At 42.9% G+C, this 23,027-nt stretch overlaps 1 protein-coding gene across 7 annotated transcripts in view; it reads right to left on the reverse strand.

Annotated features, from left to right (window-relative positions):
- GALNT15 (polypeptide N-acetylgalactosaminyltransferase 15) overlaps nt 1-20,331 on the reverse strand; it is a 55,186-nt gene extending 34,855 nt beyond the window's left edge. For 6 of the 7 annotated variants that reach the window (XM_074984517.1, XM_074984518.1, XM_074984520.1 and 3 more), the window contains exons 1-5: nt 20,013-20,331; nt 19,275-19,824; nt 15,627-15,724; nt 13,041-13,207; nt 8,429-8,633 (exon numbers count right to left, since the gene is read on the reverse strand). In XM_074984517.1, the coding sequence (XP_074840618.1) occupies nt 8,429-8,633; nt 13,041-13,207; nt 15,627-15,724; nt 19,275-19,823 (1,019 nt within the window). In that variant the 5' untranslated portion in view covers nt 19,824; nt 20,013-20,331. Of the gene's footprint in view, nt 1-8,428; nt 8,634-13,040; nt 13,208-15,626; nt 15,725-19,260; nt 19,825-20,012 lie in introns of all 7 variants that reach the window. The other variant, XM_074984515.1, reaches the window with a different exon arrangement.
- Nucleotides 20,332-23,027: the final 2,696 nt, after the last annotated feature.

The raw sequence follows: 23,027 nt of genomic DNA on the forward strand, positions 1-23,027 counted from the left end.
GTCCCCATATGTTATCTGTCTGTAACAGCCAGGATAGAGCCTGACCCCGCACGAACATATATCCTTTAGTTTGTTTTGTACGTTAATTAAGTTGGAATTTGTCTTGAATTAAGTTGGAATTTATCTTGAATATTCTGTTTTGTTCCATGTCAGATGTCTCTTCATGCTTAACAATGCACCTTGTGACTTCCTGCAATTATCAGTAATTCTGAAAACACATTCAGCAGCATCAATACCTCTGTTTCCTCATCAGTGATGCATGATGTTTGGAAACCACCTTAACAATTCAACTGCTACAGCATTACAGATCTGCAAGCTGCAAGAAAAAGTTGTTTGAAAGTCCTGAATAACCCTTGTTCGCTCTATTATATAAGAGCTATTCACTGACTTCAGTATAAGGGCTTGCGTACATAGGGAAGCTATTGCAGAATAAGGTAGGGTATGTATAAATGGTGGGAATGACTATTGTGGATGAAAGTAAACCAGGAAAGGGAACTCCATTCTGCACTGTGTCCACATAATCCAAAATAATGCTGCATCTAGACAAGCCCCAAGAGAGGGATGAATCTGACCCCCTCTCTGCAGCAAACAGGATGTATTGCCAAAGAGATGCGAAAGGAATCCTTTTAAAAAGTTTTTGGACTGTTGGTCTGAAACCATTCTTGAGAAGCTGAGTTTAAACACAGTCAAGCCGATAAAAGAGCTTCAACTCCATAGTTTTTGATATCCTGTTACCTGCTCACTGTTTGTCATGACAATTGAAAGAGAGATTGTCAACTGCTTTGGCAGCTGGCAACTCTGCATGATGTTTGTATAACCTTGGCCTATTTTTGCTGCATTTACAATCATTGTATTGATGGTTTTCAGTGAAAGTAGAGAGGGATTCAACCCATTTTTCTATTATAGCTGTAATTCCCCTAGTGAGGATTTTATACCACAATATAAATAATAATGATCCAAATTGCACTGGACCCCTTGATATCCTGAGAAATTTCCCTGTATTCAGGAGGATTGTGTTCCACTCACCTTACTTGGTTCAGTCATGCCTCTTTTTTTTTTTTCTGTCTGTTTTCTTTTTACTAAAGGTACATTCCATGATTCTATTTCACACACCTAGACGGGACATGTGAAATCGAGCTAGCAGAGGTTAACAGCCAACCCCTGTGCTCCTCAATCTCGTGAGTTTCTCCTGTTGACCTCCCTTAGTGAGAACGGCCAGGTAAGTCGATTGTAAATTAATCATTTCCAGGTACCCAATTGCCGTAGCTGGGTTTGCGTATCTATAATCATCTTTAAGACCTTATGTAGACCTACCCTCAGAAATAGGCAGATGAAGCTTTTGCATGACCAAAATTCAAAACATTAAGAATATCAGCATATAACTTTAATACCAGTTAACAAAGTACGATTTCAGTGGTGAGCAATAACACAGTGTACACCATGTAAGAATCATATCCTTAGATGGCATAAGTGTAGCTCTGTTGAAATCAGTGGCGCTGTGGTGATTTACACCAGTTTAGGACTGGTCTTTTGAACATCAAATTATTAGAAAGTCTTTCTGATCATAAATACAGATTCTAGCAGCTTTAATTTTAGTAAAATTAATCAATATAAAATCCATAGTTTAATCAAGTGTTGCCTTTTCTTTCTTGTGCTATTAAGAGTATCCTTTTAAAACATCTGTTTTCTGAATATTAAGTGGTGGATTTAGTGTTTGCATGGTTAGAAAAATCACATTTTCAGCCAAAGACCATTAACAATTGAAATATTTTGTTTTGTTCTTAATTCAGTAGCTGGCAGACAGTCAGAACTGCCTCGGAACTTTGAGATGAAATGCTCACGCTGGCAGACTGCTGCTAATTTTACTCCCTGGAATCTGAAGAAGAAGGGGAGGAAGGGAGAGGAAGGAAATGCAAAAATCCCCACCAACTGGCAGCGATCCTTTGTCCAATGAGAGTGGGCTATTATTAATTTGGGAATATTTCAAATGCCTGGAGCACATGAAACCTACCAAAAAACCAAACAAACATAACTTCCTGTCTGGGGATTTCTAACCCAAATAGAGTTGCAAATGAAATGTTTCCCCATTATGCTTTATGTAAGTTATGGACACTGTGTTCTTTTCTTGTAGAATAGGAATAAAAAGAGAGAAGAAAGAATTCATTAAACCCATATGCTTTTAAGTTGGATACAGGATGCTTTCAGAAGGGCTTTGTAATGGTATGTACCACGCTTTGCTGGGAAAGGAATGCATTGTTTAAATGAACACAAGTAATAAAAACAACTGTAAAAATGTCCCTTTTCCCCCTCAGTTCACTCTCCCAGTGGAACTTTGCCTACAAAAAGGAGGCGGCTTAGTAATCAGGCTCTATGTGGTCCCTTTCTCAGGCCCAAATTTGGGGCAAGCATCAGTCTTTGGGCCCTGTCTGACCACCTGCATTTCCACTGAAATCACCTTGCAGGATAAGCTCTAAAGAAGAAAAATACTACCAAAAAGAGAAAAAAAAGTTTAAGGGAGGGAGTGGAGCTAATGGGATTAAAAGGAAACTTGAGCAAGCAGAAGTAGCTAAGGTTGTGGTTTAGCAAGCACTTAATCATGAAAACAAAAGAGCAGTCAAGTAGCACTTTAAAGACTAACAAAATAATTTATTAGGTGGTGAGCTTTCGTGGGACAGACCCACTTCTTCAGACCATAGCCATACCAGAACAGACTCAATATTTAAGGCACAGAAAACCAAAAAAGTAATCAAGGTTACAAATCAGAAAAAAACTATCAAGGTGAGCAAATCAGAGAGCAGAGGGGCAGAAGGGGTGGGGGGAGTCAAGAATTAGATTAAGCCAAGTATGCAAAAGAGCCCCTATAATGACCCGGAAAATTCACATCTCGGTTCAAACCATGCATTAATGTGTTGAATTTGAATATAAAAGAGAGTTCAGAAGCTTCTCTTTTCAGACTGTTGTAAAAATTCCTCTTAAGCATGAGTTTAGCTTCTAAGCCTTTGAAGTCAATGGTTCTACTCTCATGCTTAATGTTAAATGTGTTTAAGTGCTTTGCTAGATTGAGTCCTAAATCAATATTTGTTTTTAAACATTTGGGAAAATCTATTCCCACTGTGGACTACAAGCCTCTTACATCAACATTTTCAAATCCGGGTACTAAATATCATCACTTGAGGATTCTCACCAACAGCCACAGTCTATACCACAGGAACACCAGTCCTGAGACTTTTCCTTGCAACAAAGCCTGCTGCCAGCTTTGTCTACATATCTATTCTGGAGATACCATCACTGGACCTAACCAGGTTAGTCACAGAATCACGGGCACATTCTCATGTTCCTCAGCTAACATCATATATGACATCATGTACCAACAATGCCCACATGCTTTGTATATTGGACAGACTTCAAACTCTCTTAGACAAAGAGTTAATGGGCACAAAACAGACATAAAAACACTCTTGATCCAAAAACTGGTCAGCTGACATTTTAATGGAATGGACCATTCTGTTAATGACTTACGAGTTTCCATGTTACTGAAGAGGAATTTTCACACTACTTTGGAAAGAGAGGCTGCTGAACTCTCTTTTATATTCAAATTCGACACACTAACACGTGGTTTGAACCGGGATGCCAATTTTCTGGGTCATTAAAGGAGCTCTTTTGAAAACTTGGCATAATCTAATTCTTGACTCCCTTCCCCTCCCCCCGCCCCTCTACTCTCTGATTTGCTCACCTTGGTAATTTTTTTCTGATTTGTCAACATTGATTACTATTTTTGGTTCTCTGTGCCTTAGATATTGAGTCTGTTCTGGTATGCCTATGGTCTGAAGAAGTGGGTCTGTCCCACAAAAGCTTACCTAACAAAGTATTTTGTTAGCCTTTAAAGTGCTACTTTACTGCTTTTTTGTTTTGATAGTATGTAGACTAGCGCGGCTTTCTCTCTGGTACTGATGTTCAGAGGTGCTGAGGCCTGATGGGAGCTGCTTGAGTGCTCTGTACTTAAAGAACCTGTCATCTTTTTCAGGAATTATTCCTAACTTTAGCCACTGATAGCGGAAACTCTTGACTTTTGATCTTAACATCTCACCTACAATTTTCCCACCTGTAAAATGGAAGAAATACTTTTCCACTTTTGTAAAGGGCAGTGAGAGCTTCAGACTAACATGTTACGTAAGACAATAAATCATTTCATTAGTCTTCAAAGTGCTACATGCCTGCTGTTTTGTTTTGTTAGACTACAGACTAACATGGCTACCTCTCTGTTCCTTATTACACTATGTAAGTGCAACACATATTGTTGAGTATTATTCTAGCCACATGAAGGGCATAAGAAGAAGACCCGGAAGAACGACAAAAACCTGTGAGGTTAGCTACATAGCTTCAGATGACTAAGTATGAGGAAGGTTTTGAAAGCAAGGTCAGTGTTGACTAGTATTCTGAAATGAATGCCGAGCTAGTGGCACTGTGAGAGTACTGGATTGAGGAATTCATGCTTTGTGCTCACGAGAGGGCAGGCAGCAGTTTTCTGTGAATTTTGAAATCTGGAAAGCTGGAATTTGCAGGCCGTATGGAAGGGAATTTTCAAGAAGAGGTGAAGATATTGTTTGACTTTTGCAGAAAATATTTACATCCTTCATAATAAATCAGCATAAAACTCTCTCTCTCTCTCTTTTTTCACCTTATCCTGTACCCACTGGTAAAACTCACATTGAATTGCAACAACAGAAAACATCCAGCACGGCAGCTTTCAGGTACTGTAGTAATTCTTAATTAGATTTCACAACAATTTTGAAATAATTGGTGATCTGTATTGTAGAACCAAGTGAAGGCATCATGATGGATTAGAAGACAGATTAACGTAATGAGTTCTAAGTCTTTGGGCTCAGGTGCACAAAATCTCAGCATTGGCACACCTAACATATACGCACTTAGGAAAAACCACGGAAACCACACTATGATTCGCAAAGCCTGGGTTGATTTACGAATGTGTTTTGAATGGGGACTCTACTGATTTTCACAGACATCTGAAATTGTTTGCTTATGGCTATTTCATTGCTATCAGAAATGGAAGACAAAAAGCTTATGGCTGTTGCCATAAGCCTGTATTTTGTACTTCAAAAAGGAATAATTTAACTAGAATTTAGCTAGCTATGTAGATAAAGTACTGCATTTTGCCTTCGTGTTGTACATCACACTAATATATTTGTCTCCTTCTAGTAACTTAGCTTGGATTTTTATATATTATGTATATTATATTTACATAATTTGATTTGTTCTTTCTTTCCTTTTTTATCATCAGATCTGGGAGAGCATTGGGTTGTTACTGGTTGGAAGTACTGCAAAGGTTTAGGCATTAGAAAGACTGTATAACCTAGGCAGTTGCTGAGTCACCTTCCGTAGCTAATGAAGTGCTCTCCTACGCTAACACGCTTTCTTCTACAGCCAAAATGAGTGACTGAGTGACAACGTAATTAGCACACAGTTGAGTAGAGAGGTGGGTGATTCATGAGTCAGTGAAACCTTGTTTTCTACTTCACTGCTTTTGTACAAAGAGGTGACTCTGGATTCAATTTCACAGCTTCTCTCCTTATTAATTAATTCAAGTGTATTATACTAATGCCTTGCACTTCCATCCAAGCATCTCAAAACACTTCATGAAAAACAGTAAGTAACCCCCCATAGTGTTAGCACCATTTAACAGATGGCAAAACTATAACCCAGTTCTCTTGAGTGACAGCTCTGTGTCTTAACTACTAGACCACACTCCCTTGCTTGCCTGAGGAATGCTTCTGCTATGGTATTTAGAAAGGGACGATGTCAGGCTACACCGTTTTCCAAATAAGGCCACACTTCTATTCAGGGGCTGGAAATCCTGAAGCTTTTACTCCGGACTAAATCTTGGCTCCCTGTGCAAACGTGGGGTAAACTTTCAGCACATGGGATCTGCACGAGGGTTGTTGGTGTGCGCTGCTGGGATCAGAATCCTTTACCCTGGGTCAAAAGGCACCAGTGAAGCTCCTCCCTGACCACTGTGGAAGCCTCATGGTGACAGCAGCATTGGTGGTTTCTTCGATCTCTTGCAGTGGTGCTGACAGACACCACAGACCGCAGGGCAAGGTACTGGGTGGGTCGGCTCTGTGCCCTGGAAGGGGCATAGCCAAAGGCAGCCAGGCAGCCAGCCTTCAGTGCAGTTCAGACCGTGGCGCTGCACCCCCCCACCACAGCCACACAACACGGCAGAGCGGCGCTGCTGTGGTATTTCAAAGGGGCCCCAAGATCCAGCTGCCGCTGGTGTCAAAGTAGCAGTGGCTAAAGCTCTGGGCCCCTTTGAAATGCCAGGCCCTGAGGCAACTTCTCCCCTTTTCCCCCACCTCCTCCCACCTGTGGGCCTGCTTTCTTGCCGTGTATCAGAGGAGTAGCCATGTTAATCTGTATGTGCAAAAACAAAGAGAAGTCCTGTAGCACTGTATACACTAAACAGATTCATTGGAGCATAAGCTTTCATGGGCACGGACCCACTTTGTCAGAGGCTCCAAGAATATGTTAGTCTATAAGGTGCCACAAGACTTCTCGTTGTCTCTCACCTTGCAGAGTTTCAGCCAGTGAATCAATGTGGCATGAATTTGTGTCTTTGGAGTCACCAGCCATGCCTCCTCTCCTAAGCTTGTAATCCCTGGGTGAAGTGGCATGTAACAAGCATCCCTGCATCACTGACTTTCCTTTAAGGCTTTCTGTTGTGATTTTAGGGTAGATCTACATTATGAAGCTTCAGCAGCATGGGCCACAAATAACCCAGCGGAAGACAAAGTAATCTGCTTCCATGGGGAGACCTTTTTAGAAATCGGCAGACAGAGAATATGAGAGTATCATATATTCCACATATTTGCAGCATCTTTCATTCTGCATTTGAACAATGCAATCATGTCGAAAAGCTAACATGGACAAATTTAAAAGCAGTCATTGTCAGTGGTTAAAAACATGCCATTTCATTGCCTGGTAATAACCTTGTTTGCAGCTTCTTACTATGGTCACTTAATGAGCCAGTAAGTGTTTTAGAGGAGGTTCTTTTCAAAACACACGCTCACCCTCTTAGCAATTCACTGTATTACAAACAGGCTTGTTTTACTGTTAATGTTATGGAATTTGATGTTCAAACATTTCATTTTCAGTGGCTTCAGAATTCTTATTATTTAAGAGTACGTACTTACTGCATGAAACCCTTCAGTAACCTAACCTCTTTGTAGTGCTTGGTGATTGCTGAATGCTGAGCACAGTCATGCATTATCTCTCTTTGGTCTTTGTGTTGGAGAAATTATTTCACCAGGAGGGTGGTGAAGCACTGGAATGTGTTACTGAGAGAGGTGGTGGAATTTCTATCACCGGAGGTTTTTAAGTCCCATGTTGACATAGTCATGGCTGGGATAATTTAGTTGGGGTTGATCCTGCTTTAGGCAGGGGGCTGGACTAGACGACTTCTGAGGGCCTTTCCAGCCCTAGAATTCCATGATTCTATGAAATAACTAGGAGTTAGGCAGCTGTAAAGCAGTGCAGCCCTTCCCATCCTGCCCTGTCAGTGTGCATCAGCTGGGACCTCACACAGGAGCAGCTCACAGGAGAAGATAACTCAGCTGCTGTGCCAGTTCAACTCTTGGCCACATCGCTAAGGGTTGGGCTACACTAGACCTTACAGTTGATTGCCGTTACACAATTTGAGCTATGGCAATGGCATGCCTAGAATTGACGTATCTGCAGTTGACTGTAAGGTCTGTCCTCACTGAGGGAGGTCAACCTCCTTTACTCCTCATGAGAGGAGGAGTACAGGGGGTTGACTGCCAACCCCAGAGAGATTGATTTTATGCATCTTTACCAGGTGTGTGAAATCGAACACCAGGAGATTGATCCTGAATGGGTAAGTATAGACATACACCAAGTCAGCCAGCAAGTGCTGCATTTAGTGCCAACTGTTGAAGGAGTTTCTCTGACAGATGCTAGTTATCTGGAGTTTGCTCTCACAGATGCTTGTCATCTGATGCTTGCTGTCTAGGATCACCAAATGGCTAGGATCATGTTGGCCATCATATGCACGAATGCTAATGCATTTCAGACACTGCAGCGGCAGGCTTCAGTGGATTCCTCTCTAGACAGTCCTAGAGGGAAAAGGTTTGCTATTGTGCTTTCTTAATTGCCTCATCTACCTTGTCATCTAAATTGCAGGTTAATGCACATGGAGTGAGAGTGACAGAACAGTAGGGATGAAGAGACCCGAGTTTTAAAAGGTTATGAGTATCGTCCTTTAGTCCGGTATTAGAATAAGGGTGTGCATTGTGAACTATCTAAATAGTTCAAAGATCATAGTTCTTCATGGTGACGCATTCCCTTCCAATAAACCTCTAAACGTTTTGCATGCTAAGCCCAAAGGGATATTTACCTGTCAGTGGCTAATCTGCTCAGCAGCGGTTCTAACCAGCCTGTGTGACACTCACAGTGGGAGTCCATGAAGACCAGCACATCCCCTGTTGCCCTTGCAGCTCCCAACATGCGACCCCGGATGACCCCTAGCCTCTTGTTGCTCCTGATCAATTTCACACCATCCAGCTTGGAGATGTACTCACTCAGGGCTGACTTCAGATGCCCTACAATAAACATAATAATCATTCAGATTTCAGCACTGATTCAATCCATCACAACAAGCCCACAACAGTTTCTGGTAAAAATGGTGCTCCCCAGATAGTAAAATAGTTTCTGTGTTCACTTTGCATTTGTCCTCCCCAGCGACGCAGGGAGTCAGGAAGAGCAAAGGCTCACCTCCAACTTCTATTCAGCTATGTCAGACCTTCCTAGGCTGCACGTCTGGACACGGGGACTGTGTTGTGTCCATTTCCTCCCCCAGCTGTGAGGAAATTGGGTAGCGAATGAGAGAACCATGGTTTTTGCCTCTCCACAAGTCAGCCAGTGGATCTGGGTGGGCATACTGGAAGGAGTGTGCTGGCCCCTGGAATGGAGTGCAGTAAACCACTCCCTTCCCATCACATCATCGTGAAAGGGGAGAGCTTGGACAGAAAGGTGACTTTCTCAGTCAGAGTAACAGAGAGGTAGCTGTGTGAGTCTGTACTCCAACAAAACAAAGCAGCAGAAACATAGCACTTTAAAGACTAACAAAATGATTTATTCGGTGATGAGCTGTCGTGGGACAGGCGCACAGTTACTCTTGAGGTACTCCTTGGGTGGTGGTGGAGCTTGCCACCAATTTGTACAATGAGCTGAGCCCAAGGACACACTTGAGCATTTTTTTTAACATGGTGCTGGTTTAAAACAGAAGCAAAGTGAAGCGAATTTAGAACTTGTAACAGATGCTGGACTAACACAGCTGTGGAGACACAAAAACAAGCAATCCTGCAGCACCTTAAAGGCTAACAAATTTATTCATTAGTTAATGATGTCTGAAGAAGTGGGTCTTACCCACAAAAGCTCATCACCCAATAAATAAATCTGTTAGTTTTTAAGGTGTTACAGGACTGCCTGTTTTTTGCAACACTACAAACTATCATGGCTGCCACTCTGAGACAGCTGGGGAGACTGAGTCTGAAATCCTCTGTTTGCATTAGGGACAAGCCAGGAGTAATGTGACTTTCCCTTACATTTCCCTACTTCTGTGCCCTTCAACTACAGATGGGCTGAACAAACACTGAGGAGAGAGTATAGTTTGCTGGTAGAGAAGAATTCAAGTTGTCTCAGGATACATCTATGGAGGAAAATGTCCATGCATGAAGAAGGGTGCTATCCCATGTTAACAGAGAGAACTTGTGTGTGGGGATACATCCTCCTCCCCGCCCCCTCATTTGCTACTTAGCTTGTGCTGAGCATGTTCAAATGGACTGAGCTTGCTCAGTAACATCTGCTAAAACCCACAACTCTTGCTCTCCCAGCCATCAGCAGGAATGGGTCATCTCTGAGTGTTATCAGCTTCCACAAATTTATCAAAAGTCTCATGACTTTTACTCTTTTTCTTAAAGTTGCAGCTCCTGGAATTCTGCAAGAATCTCAGCTTTCATTGTAAAAAAATTGTTCTGCCTTTGGAAAGAAGCTCAATGATGTACTTGGTGTCACAGAGGATGAGGAGGTCCTTTCCAGTTCATTAGTCACTCAGGAGGCCTTATACAGAATCTGCAGGGATAAACATGCTTTAACTCAGCAGGCCTGGAATACTTGCACACCTTGAATCTTAAAAGAGCTGGTTGAGGAGATAAATGGTACTAATTTCTAATAATTTTTGGGTTATTGGGAAAATCCCAGGAGACTGGAAAAATGTTAAGATTGTGCAACTATTCAGAAATGGCAAACAAAATGTCACAACTAACTAAAGGCCCGTTAGTCTTGATATCAGTCCTAGGGGAAATAATGGAAAAGCTGATCAGCATTTGTCATGTTTCCATTTTTTACCAATCAGTATTTTTGTTTGAAAAGTAGGTTCTGTCAAATTAACTTGATTTCATCCTTTGAGACTACAGACTGGGTTAATAAAAGTAACTGCATGGATGTAATATACTGAAGAGACCTGTAGTACCACACACCATTCTCATTTTTAAAAAAATTAGCACTAGCCAATATTTTAAAAGTACACATTAAATGGACTGAGACATTTCAAAAAGTACTTGTAAATGGGGAATCATCATAAAACAGGGATGTTTCCACCACTGAAGAGATTAGTTTGAGCAACTTTATCACTGATCTGAAAAAAAAAATATAAAATCACTGGCAATCAGGGCTAGTGACAGATTTTGCAGGGCCCTGGACAGTGGGGGGCTGGGAGGTGGGGCTCAGCTCCAGGCCACCGCAAAGGGAGCTGGCCTTGGGTAGAAGGGGCAGGGCTAGGGGGAGCCAGCCCTCAGTGTTGCCTGGACAGCACCCTATGGGGCTCTGGCATTGATTTAACAGCCCTGAGGCTCTAGCCATTGCTGTTGCTGTGCTAGTGGTGGCAGCCCAGAACCCCAGACCCCTTAAAATAGGTTTGCCCTGAGGCAACGTCCCCTTTGCCCTTTCTGCTGGTGATTAAAATTTGTGACAGAGTGACACAAAGATTGGTGGCATGGGACACAATGACGGGGACAGGATGGTTGTGCACAGCAATCTTTGGTCATATGCAAACAAAATGTGTTTTGAAACAGCCAAATGCAAGGTCCTCCATTTAGGGGGTTGTAGCAGAAAAGCAATTGAACATGAGCTGTTAGTGTGATGCTGTGGCAAAAAGGACCAATGCAATCCAGGGTTATTTGGAGAGCAGACTAATGAGTAGGAGCCGAGGGGTGATTTTACCCCAGTAAATAACTATGATGAGACTGATACGAGAAAACTGTGTGCTGGTCTGGCTGTTTACATTTTTAAAAAGGAAGTTGAAAAAATGGACGAGCCTGCAGCAAAGAGTCACAAAAATGGTTTGAGGGCTGCAGAAAATGCCCTCCTGTGAGAAAGTTAAAATGCTCAGTATATTGACTCCCACTGAAGCCAGGAGCCCCACAAGTCCTTCCAAGTAGAATGCAATCTGTAGTATAAAAATCAGGCAGTTGTCAAATGCTGAAGAAAAAGTAACCTGCTTATTCAGTTTTTATACCTGTTAGGTGGAAGGAATAACTAGGCGCTAATGATGTGCACAACATAAATAAATAAATCCCATCTAGATTATTGGAGGTTTCTTGATTCTGTTTCATTGCTGCAATCCTTCCCTTCAGATAGCCAGAATGTATGTTATAAAAGAAGACAGAGTGTGTGAATGTGTGTGAAAAAGAATATGGTTGTTAATCATTTGATAAGCACCTTTCTGCCCTCTGATTTCAGTGTTTAGTCACTGAAATGCCACAAGAAACAGAAGCCTTTGGAATGTCCTCATATCTCCATGTTTACAAAGCTGTCTGCGAAACTCAGTAATAAAAGGAAAATATTCTCAGTGACTCCCATAATAGTGCAAGGTAGAGTGGATATCATAGCGACCAGTCATGTAAGATGCTGACTTATTCCTGTCAGAAGCAGAAAGTAAGCTCCTTTCCCCTTGGTTTCAGTGACAGCTTCTCACACTCAGCACCTTGCAAGGGGATGCTCAACAACACTCAGGCTACGTCTACACCAGAGTGTCTTGTCCACAAAACTGGTGTTTTGTGGACAAGACTCGCGGAGCCTCCACATTACAGTAAATGACACATGACACAGACACATCACCATAAATTGACAGAACATGGCACTTCTGTTGGCAGCATTCTGCCATTCTCCCAGAAGGCAGAATGCCTTTCTGGACAGAATCTGTCAACAGACAGCCAGTGTGGATGCTCTGGGGGGCCCCTCAGTCAACAGACAGGGCTTCTGGGATATTAGGCAGCCCTGTCTACTGTGCTTCCAGCTGACCATTCTGTAAAGAGAGTGGTCAGGCAGTCTGTCCACTCTCTATCAACAGAACAATCCACTTTCGTGTGTGGCCACAATCTGTTGACAGAAGTTTTGTCAGAAGATGTCTTCCGACACAAAACACAAAAGCAGCGCTGCAGCACTCGAAAGGCTAATAAAATAATTTATTAGGTGATGAGCTTTCATGGGACAGACCCATTTCTTCAGATCTGGAAAATTCTGATAAAAGTAACAGTAATGTCCGTCGACAGATCGCAGTCATGTAGACGCAGCCTCTGAGTCATTGTCGGAGAGAGTAACTGCAGATGTTCACTAAAGCCACATCTCTTCCAAGCACCTGGGATTACTTCAGCAATTTTAAGTTTTCCATTCCAGGCTTCAGCTAAGGTCTAAATCTGGATGCCATAATAAAGGCTTTACAGCTACTGGAAATTACAGGGAAAAAAATCAACACTTTTAAATGTAGGGTGAAGCTGAACTTTAGGAGAGGAAAAGTAAAATTTGGCAACCAATTTTTTTTCTGTATTTAGCTCACTTTTGGAGGATCCCTTTTGTTCCATTCTCCCCAAATCTGCCATGCAGTATTATAACCTCCTTCCTAGAGCTTGACAATAGAGTTTAGGGACTGAAAAAAGGGAGCTAGCTACCTTGCTGACTGAGGTCATCGACAAGGATAATTTCCTTCAGAGAAGCCTTTGGGGCTGTGTCCATAACACTGTGCACAGTTCTCAAGAGAGTAGACCAGGCTTCGTCATGGAAACAGATGATGACACTAGCGGTAGGTAGGTTGTGGTCATAGTCCTGCTGCAGACATCTGTATGTGATAGAATGAGAGAGGCCTGATATGGAAGGTTGTAATCGGTGTTCCCTGAAAGCTGAGTGGTTCGGTGGCTGCTCGTGAGAGGTTCAGGTATCACCCAGCTGGTTAGCAAAGCACCCACAGCCATCTACACATGGATGGAAAAATTAGAGGGAAAATTAGTTGTAATGCCTTTTTTTAAGCTTATTATGAACACACCATTTTTCTGAGGCTGAAAGTCATGATCTACCCTTACTTCATTGCAGACAGCTTGAAATTGTTGCAGAGGGTGAAGCAATGGTTAAAAAAGCAAGCAAAATGTTAGGATGCTAATGAATGGGATGCTGAAAATATGATATGGCATTGTAGAAACCAATGGTTTTCTTTAAGTGGGAACTTTGTGCATTCTGCTTTCCTACTTTGAAAAAGGCAGCTGAAATAGAGAGGGTCCAGACAGAAAACAAGCATGGGAAGATGTCTATATGATGAGAGAGTGAAAGTATTGGACTGTTTAAATTAAAGATGTGGCAAGTAAGAAATAATATGGAAATTTATGAGTGTTATAGAGGAGGTCAGTCAGATGCTTCTGTTTTTCTATTTTCACGATACAAGGACACAGGAACAGCCAAGAAATTGAAAAGCAGCAACATTTAAATGGCTGGAAGAAAGTACTTGTTTATGCAATGCATAGTCAGCCTGTGTAATTCATTGCCACGTGATATTATTGTATCTTAGCATGATCAAAGAAAGATCAGACATTTATATGGACAGTGAAAGCACTTACAGTTACATTAAATAGGTCAAATACAAATATTTTTCTAAAAATCATATATATTCAAAAAGGGTTATGGTTTGGGGGTGTAAGCCAGCCTTCGGCACGGGTTAGGCAGAAACTTCCTGAGTATGCACATCATTTCATAACTGTCTGCTGCAAGATATTTTGCTCCTTCCTTTAAGGGTTTTGGTACCGGCCACTTCAGAGACAGCAAGTGTGACCAGAAGGCTCAGTGTTCTGATCTGGTACAGCATTCCCAGGAGTGACCTGGAGCGTATTCCTGGACGCACTGAAGTCAGTGGGAGGTTTTCCATTGACTGCAGTGAGGACAGAACTTCACTCTTGGAAGCCACATAATTAATGGAAATTAGGGGGTTACATCCTCACCCAGTTCAGAGTATTTAGGGATCACATTTTAAAGAACTCTTAAATGGATGCAACACTTGAATGGACAAAAGTGCTCCTGCATCTATTGCACACGTAGGCTGATTTGGGCTCATTGAAAGTGGGTGTTTGCACATTCTAACCGGTAGCAGTGTCCACAGTTGTCCAACATAGGTTCACAGATACATAGTTTATAGGTACAATGTGTGTGCACAAATGTTGTGTGTGTACCTAAATGTGAAATTCTGAGCTAAAATATTGAGTTTTCCTTATAGACTCACTTTAATTTGTCTAGGCAATTTAATTGCTAACCGAAAGAAATTCTCATTGGAAGTACCATGACATTACATAAGAATTACATGGAAATTATATAGTTCTATAGCTTTGCAAATTACCCAAGGTTAGTTGTTGGGCCAAATTAATCTCTGCTGTAAATGCATTAAAGGCAATGGGATCCATATGGTCTATCATTTTTTAAAAAAAAATTTCCAATGTCATTCAAGCCAGGAGAAAAGGGCTAACACCAGTGTCTAGGGGAGAGGGAAAGAATCTGATTTAACAGGTATATCCAGAGACAGGGAAGAGAAAACAAGGAACTGATGAAGCCTCTGAACCAGGACTAACAAGTACTACCACAATCCCACAATACTTTACTGCTAGTAGTGTTCTCATGCCAAGAAAGTTGATACTATTTTTGGGATCTTTACTGGAAAGGAATTGAAAAATACTGTGCTAGACTGAAGCCTCGGTGGCAAGGCATTCAGTTGTCATGGTGACTGGAAAGTAGTACAAATATAGATAACTAGACTTCAGCTAAATGAGAGGGGCTGTTGGCTCATGAAACTCTTTTCTATACTTTAGGCCAGCTGCACAGAGTGGTAAGAAGAGGCCCATCACTGGCTGAACATTTCAAACAAGCAAAGGTCATGACTGATAAGGGCAGAGGGGTCGAATCTGACCGTTGAATAATACTGAATTCAGGTCAACCCTACATGAATTCAGCAAGGCAAAGGCACTGCCAGAGGAGACTCCCATTCTGCCCCAGAAAAATGTCTAATTGAGATTCAAGTTCCAGCAGCAGTTGCGTGATAGCTATAGGATTGTGAGGTAATTTAAAACTCTTAGAAATGTTATATGTTTGCATTTGTCCAGGTACATAATATTGGATACTTAATCCCAAGGGAGAAAAACAGCTGTCCGTGGACAGGCCCTGGTCAGAAAGTCAAGATGACAGACTTAACTCACCTCCCCAGTGCAGGGAGATGCAAACTGTACCTGGGCAAGCTGAGAGCAGGAGTTCTCAAAGGTGGCAAATGTACCCCTGGGGGATGATGGGCGAGGTGTGTGTGTTGAGCATTTGCATCTTCAGGGTCCTGACAAATGAGAACAGAATTAAAGCATAACTCGCTCCACTGCTGGAAGAATCCCAGGAGCTATGAAAGGTCATCTTGACACCCTGGCCATGTTCCCGCCCTAGCCAGAGAAGTAAATGGGATAAGAGGAGGTATGACTTTGTTCTATTAGTTAGTTTTAGTGAGAAGGTGGAGGGTGTGTTGGCAGAGACCCAGAACTTCTATTCATATATGTTTTGAAAAGTGCCACACACATCCACCAGGAATGAGTAGAGCACAGTGGTCCCGTGGAGGAGCCTTTGATGTGTCGGTGTAGAGGGGTGGAGTGGCTGTCCGCTGACCAAGAGGGGAAAGAGCCTCTGAGTTCTGGGGGGCAGAGCCCCAGACCTGCCTATCATCTGTCTGGAAAGTCAGGAGGTGAGACAGGAAGTGTAAAAGATAGACCCAGAAGCTCAGCTGGAGCCTAGCTGGGGTAGGAGCCAGACACCTGTCCTGACCTGTGGAGCTGGAAGTCTGTGGTGGACCTCACAGAAATAGAAGACTGGCCAAGAGCGCTGGGTGTACATATAGACTTTGATGCCAAGGAGATGAAAGCTCTCACGGAGGTCCCATCTGCATATCACACAGAGGGCTACAACAGCCTCTGCAGTCAGTATGCCCGAGCGAGGGGAGCTTGGAAATAGCTGACAGATGGCTGGCTTGGTTCTGTCAGCGTGTTGCAGTCTGGATCCTCACTGACCCAGTGGCAGGTGGCTCTGACACTGTTGGGGCGCTGGACTGGTATGCAGTGGCGCACTCCACCACCCAGTCTGTGGGTAGCAGTCTCCTCCCCACCCCACCCCACTTCTCTGAGCAATTGCCTGTGCTTATCTGCTCTCTGCCAGAGTTAGGAGACCTGACTGTTACCCCACTCTGAGTGAGACCCTGGGCTTGGGCTTGTTTGACTGTGAATTTGGCCTGATGGCAGGTCTGTGCTTTGCAGCCACTGCCACCTGCCCTGAGTGATGGGCTGGGCTTATGTGACTGTGCGCTCGGCCAGATTGCAGGCCTGAGCTTTGGAGCTGTTGCTGGTCTCCCCGAGTGAGGGTCTGGGCTTATTTGACTTTGTGCTCGGCCTGACCACAGGTCTGGGCCCCATGACATCTGCCTTAGCTAATTCGGCTCCTGTGACTGAGTTGACATGTGGAGCGGCCATCCACTGACCCAGAGGGCGAAGAGGCTTTCTCTGAGCCATGCTGGGTGAAGTGCCACCCTCAGCCGGGTTACAGTTAAGTGGTGGAATATAGCCATAGGGGTGAAAGGGGCCATACTCCACTTTCATGAGAGGCTGGCTGCAGTGAAGAGCAGGCATCAATTTCTGTTGTGTTTGAGCTAGGTCATCTTTAAATTAAAACAGTGGAGTTCCAGTGCTCTGCTTTAATGCAATAGACAATGCAGCAATTTGCTATCAGCTCCACTGCTTACCTGGCTAGGTACCAGGTTGAACCTCACCAATCAAGACCAACTGATGCAGGTGAATTTCTCATTAGATTTTTTTTAACTGGCCATAGCCTTGTAATCTATCCTGTGCCTCAGTTTATCATGTAGCATGGGAATAGTCCTTCTCTAACTTCCCAGGGTTGTGAGATAAAATTAATGAATGACCGTAAGGTATCCAAGTACTAAGGTGACAAGGGTTATATTGAGTACCCTGACAAAAAGAGGAGATTACAATCTGAACAAGCAAGATGAAGCATAGGAGACCCAGAGATTTTCTAGTATTCTCTGTCCTCCTTCCAATGCTAATGACATCAGCTCCCTCAGGGGACACACAAAACTGCCCTCTTGAGAAAACAGAATATACTAGAAAATAATTGTATCATTTCACTCAGTGGCAATGAATACCTAACAAATCAACACTTTTTAGTGTTTTGGACATGTATCAAACATCCCGGCATTGTCTTCACATCAAGTACAGTGCAAAATATTCAGCAGTTAAGAAACTAAGTCATTTTTGGACCAACATTCTGTCCAGAGTGAAACCTGTGCAAGCCCACAATACTCTATACATGTGTAACTCAGTGCTGACTTCCTCCCAAGTTTTTTTTTTGACCCCCTTCTGGGGACAGATCACTTTTATTCAGAATAGAAAACAATCACAGCGGAGTGGAAGTGGTGAGCAGGTGCATGGGGTGGTTAGCTGAGGGATGGGTGGAGCACAAAGGACACCAGTGACACCTCCCAGCGGCTCCCCCCAGGGGGTAGGATGTGTGTCTGCTCCTCAAAGGGGCAGGGGTCCTCTCCCACATGCAGAGAACCCCTCCCCCTCGAGTCGGGGGGCTGGGCCATTCGGTCCCCAAGCTGCCAGTGGTCTCACACTAGTGAAGCTTGTTGCAGAATCTGGGTCATTGCTCACATATGACGCACTCTGAGAACAAAAGATGACATCAGCTGAATATAATTCAGTAAAATAAGTCTAAGCATACATAACTATTTAACAAAAGACATGCAAACAAGCATAAATCAGATTTTTATCAGGGTATCTTACAGCTAGCAAAGGTCATCCTTGTGGTTCCCATACACAACAGACCAATCAGCCCTGTAGTTCTCAGATACCAATACATGGCTAACTAGCACCCACGGGCCCAGACACCTGTTAAATAACCCAGCCAGCTGCAACATTTTTCCATTCTCATATGTGCCAGCAGAGGCCGCCACACTCCTCATGATATGAGCAGGCTAATAAATAAGCATGCTCGCAGGTTGAAAAGTCAAACCTGTGTTCTACCTGGGAGAAGTGAGGTGACAGCCTCTGCCAGTTGAAGAAAAAGGGCAGGAGAGGCACAAAACAAGGAGCAAATGGTTTTACAAACATTGCCTTGCACGCTATTCATTGTGCACTTGTTCTTCCCTCTCTGCTGGGACTGGAGAACCCAAAGTGACTGGTGCATTGGTCCAATGAAAGATATTACCTCATCCACCTTATCTCTCTGGTACATTGCAATCATTCTTCCTTCCACACCCCCCCCCAATAATATCTATAATTATCTGCACTTCTTTTACCTGATATACGATCCTTAAGAGCCCCAAAGTCACTTGGAATTCTCACTTTGAGTCTGAGAGTATAGTTATAAGAAAACAGAAATCCCCACAATTAGAGAATTCAAGAAAGGGAGAAAATGAGACAAGTGTCTGTCGCTGGTCCTGTAATAGTATTTGCTTGGCTGTCAACATCCTCAGGGGATGATATAAAATGTAGGGAAAGCTGTTGTGCCCTGTTATTTCAGGAGCTGAGAAGAAGAGGGTGATATGTCTGATTCGAATGAATCTTGTTAGTTTGTGCTCCAATTTCTGATTTGTGTTTCAGGTTCCCAACCTGTGGCACAGAATTTGGAAAAGAGAGGTGGTTTTGGTGTAAAGGATACATTTCCTTAGGGGAGGAGTGCTGGTGCTCTAGTTGAGGGGGATCGTGTGGTAGAAAGGAGACGGGTTTCTCAGGAGTCAAGGGAAAGATGTTTTTAGGGGGCAACTGGGAGGGTCAGGTTTCTCACAGGAATTAATTAGGATGTTTTACTTACAAAGGATGCCGTACCTCAGGCAGCTCCCTGTGCAGAGAAATCCGCTCACTGAGCGCTTCATTAAAGCCATGAGTTTCCAGGCCAAAGATTGCGAATTGCTCACGCCCATCAGTCTCTTCTGCCTGCTGCAGGGGAAAGGACGTGGGCTGGGACTCTTTCTTCCCTCCTAGCTTGACATCAGTCTTTTCCTTCTTCCTTTTGCTCTTCTGCTTCACCATTCTGTATCCTTTCCTAGTCTTGCTGTGGTTTCTCCTGGCTGTGGGTGACACAACGGCCACAAGCAGCTCATCTTCCTGGAGGGAGATGACATGGGATAACCCCTCCATGGGGTAGTACTGCCGGCTCGCCTCCTGTGTCTCCAACATTTCTTGGGTTTCCAGAAAGTCCAGCTGATTCCCTTCTCTGGGGCTGAGCTTTAACAGCTGAGGTGCCCCCTCTTTGTTCAGGTCTTGGGAGGGAGGATTCAGGATTGTGACCATCAACAGCAAAAAACCCAGCATCAGCAGCAACAAAAGAAACTGAATCTTACGTGATCCATATCTGCACCTCTTCCTTAAGAACATACTGTTGGTGACAAAACAATAGAGACAGTCATGTTAAATATCAGTTGGAGATTTCGTACAGCCCAGCTCTCCGGTTTCTTTGCAGCAAAAAAAACTGGTTATTACTATATGCTGAGAGGATCCTCCCCCTCATTAAACTGATGTTTCATGCTTTCCCCTTTATTTGTAGATAAAATCAAAAATACCTACTTATAAGGGATAACATAGATCCAGTCAGGTAAAGGAGATCCTTTATTATACAATATTCCAGAAAGAATCTATGAAAGAAAGTATTTAGCTGAGCAAAGAGCTTATTAAAAGGTGGCTTAAGTTTTGACTTTCATTTCTAATTCTGAGAAAAAGTAAAAATAAATTCCATTTTTGATAGTTTCCTTTCAGAATATTTCCTGCCACTCCTAAGTTTCCAATTGCTGCCTGGGCTGCAGTGATATTATCTTTGCAAGCAAAGCTGAGAGCTTCCCCTGTTTTGACGCTTCAAGTTAACTGTGATCAACAGATGAGAACTAGGCAGTCGCTGACTTTCTTTCACACATAACTACAGCACTCAGTCGGGGAACCTTTTGCCAGACATAACACAGAGCAATATGTATGTCTTTCTCTTGGTCCTAATGCCCTCACTGTTCTTGTCTAATCAAATCAAACTTTGGCTGGTGTACCATAAGGAGAAAAATACTGTTTAGGGAAAACAAATCAAAAAGCACCTGTGATTCTAGTTCAGAATATCCTTAGTAAGATAAGCATATCAAAATCCTTTACAATAAACAAAACATGATTAAAAATGAACTCTCTGAACTTGAAATTCTCATCAACAATCAGGCATCCATGCAAGACCCCCCAGAACGAGGCTTTACTTATACTAGACAAGAAATCTATAAACCACATTTCCACTTCCTACAAAAAAGAAAAGACAGTTAATTTTCTAAATTACTTTTTACCTCAGGATACTACAACTACAACAATGACAGCTCAACTAACAATATTGTTAACCTTTCCAGCTATCAACTCAGCCCAGCAGAAGAGTCTTTCTTTCTGCCCACTTCCTCTACAAACTTAATACAATTCTGTGGTGACCTTGAAGCCTTCTTTCACAGCCTCTGTCTAAAGGAATTCTTCCAAGACACCTATGAACAACAGTCTGACTCTCTCGACCCCCCCACCAACACCAAAAGAAGAAGAACTCTATGTGGACTCCCCCTGGCAGTCGTAGTGAAAGTCTGGATTTCTACATACAATGCTTCCACAACCATGCTCAGATTGACATTATAGGCAAACAATACCAAATGCGACGCAATCTCAACTATCTGAATGCTATGCTGTCCAGAGTCTCAAAAAATAACCCAGATATTATAATCAAACCAGCTGACAAAGGGGGTGCTGTTGTCATCATGAGTAAGTCAGACTATGAACAGGAGGCAACCAGACAACTCTCCAACACCAATTTTTACAGAACTTTCTCCTCTGATCCCACTTTGGAATTCCAAAAGAAACTACAACAACTACTTAAGGAACTCCCTGCTGCTACTTGGGACCTTATTCACTCACCCACACCATCTGAGCCCCAACCTGGATTATTCTATTTACTTCCCAAAAGCCAAAAACCTGGAAACCCTGGACGCCCTATCACTTCAAATATTGGCACCCTTACCACTGGACTATCCAGTTATGTGGATTCCCTCTTCAAACCCTATGCCACCAACATTCCCAGCTATCTCCGAGATACCACTGACTTCCTGAGGAAATCAAAAAACATTGGAAAAGTTCCTGACAACACCATCCTTGCCACCATGGATGTAGAGGCTCTATACACTAATATTCCACACTAAGACGGATTATAAGTGATCAGGAATACCATCCCTGATTTCACCACAGCCAGTTTGGTGTCTGACCTCTGTAACTTTGTTCTCACCCACAATTATTTCCAATTTGGGGACAATTTATACCTGGAGATTAGTGGAACTGCTATGGGCACCTGCATGGTCCCACAATATGCTAATATATTTACAGCTGACCTGGAACAATGATTCCTCAGCTCTCGTCCCCTATTATCCCTCCTCTGCTTATGATATATGGATGACATCTTTATATTTGGACCCATGGAATAGAGTCTCTAGAAGAATTTCCACAGAGACTTTAACTATCTGCACCCACCATCAACTTATGCCTCAACTGCGCCATGTGAGAGATACATTTCCTGGACACTACAGTACAAATCAAGGATGGCCTGATCAGTACCACACTCTACCGGAAACCCACTGATCGCTATCCTTACCTACACGCTTCTAGCTTCCATCCTGCACACACAACTAGATCCCATTGTTTACAGTCAAGCCCTTAGGTACAAATGCATTTGCTCTGACAGAGACCAAAAACTACAAGATCTCTACCAAATATTCAGAAACCTGAATTACCCACCAGGAGAAATAAAAAAAACAAATCGACAGGGCCAGACGAATACCCAGAGACCAGCTACTCCAAGATAGGCCCAAAAAGCCAAGAACAGAACACCACTGGTCATTACCTACAGCCCCCAACTTAAACCACTGTAGCGCATTATTAAAGGCCTACAACCTATCAGGATGCCACACTCCAGAAGGCTCTAGGTGACAGGCCTGTTCTCTCCTACAGACAAACTCCCAATCTTATGAGGATTCTCACCAACAAGCACAGTCTATACCGCAGGAATACCAATCCTGGACCTTTTCCTTGCAACAAGACCCATTGCCAACTTTGTCCGCATATCTATTCTGAAGATACCATCACTGGACCTAACCAGCTTATTCACAGAATCACGGGCACATTCTCATTTTCCTCAGCTAACATCAGAGGCATGCCATCATGTGCCAACAATGCCCACATGCTTTGCATATTAGACAGACTTCAAACTCTCTTAGACAAAGAATTAATGGGCATAAAACAGACATAAAAATGCTCCTGATTCACAAACCTGTCAGCCAGCACTTTAATGGAGTGGACCATTCTGTTAATGACCTGAAAGTCTGTGTTTTACTGAAAAGGCATTTTCACAACTGTTTGGAAAGAGAGGCTGCTGAGCTCTCTTTTATATTCAAATTTGTCATATTAACACATGGTTTGAACTAGAATGGCAATTTTCTAGCTCATTATAGGGCTCTTTTACATATTTTGCTTTATCTAATTCTTAACTCCCCCCACCCTTCTGCCCCTCTGCTCTCTGATTTGCTCACC

Source organism: Carettochelys insculpta, chromosome 2 (genome assembly GCF_033958435.1).
Source record: "Carettochelys insculpta isolate YL-2023 chromosome 2, ASM3395843v1, whole genome shotgun sequence".
NCBI classification, from domain to species: Eukaryota; Metazoa; Chordata; order Testudines; family Carettochelyidae; genus Carettochelys; species Carettochelys insculpta.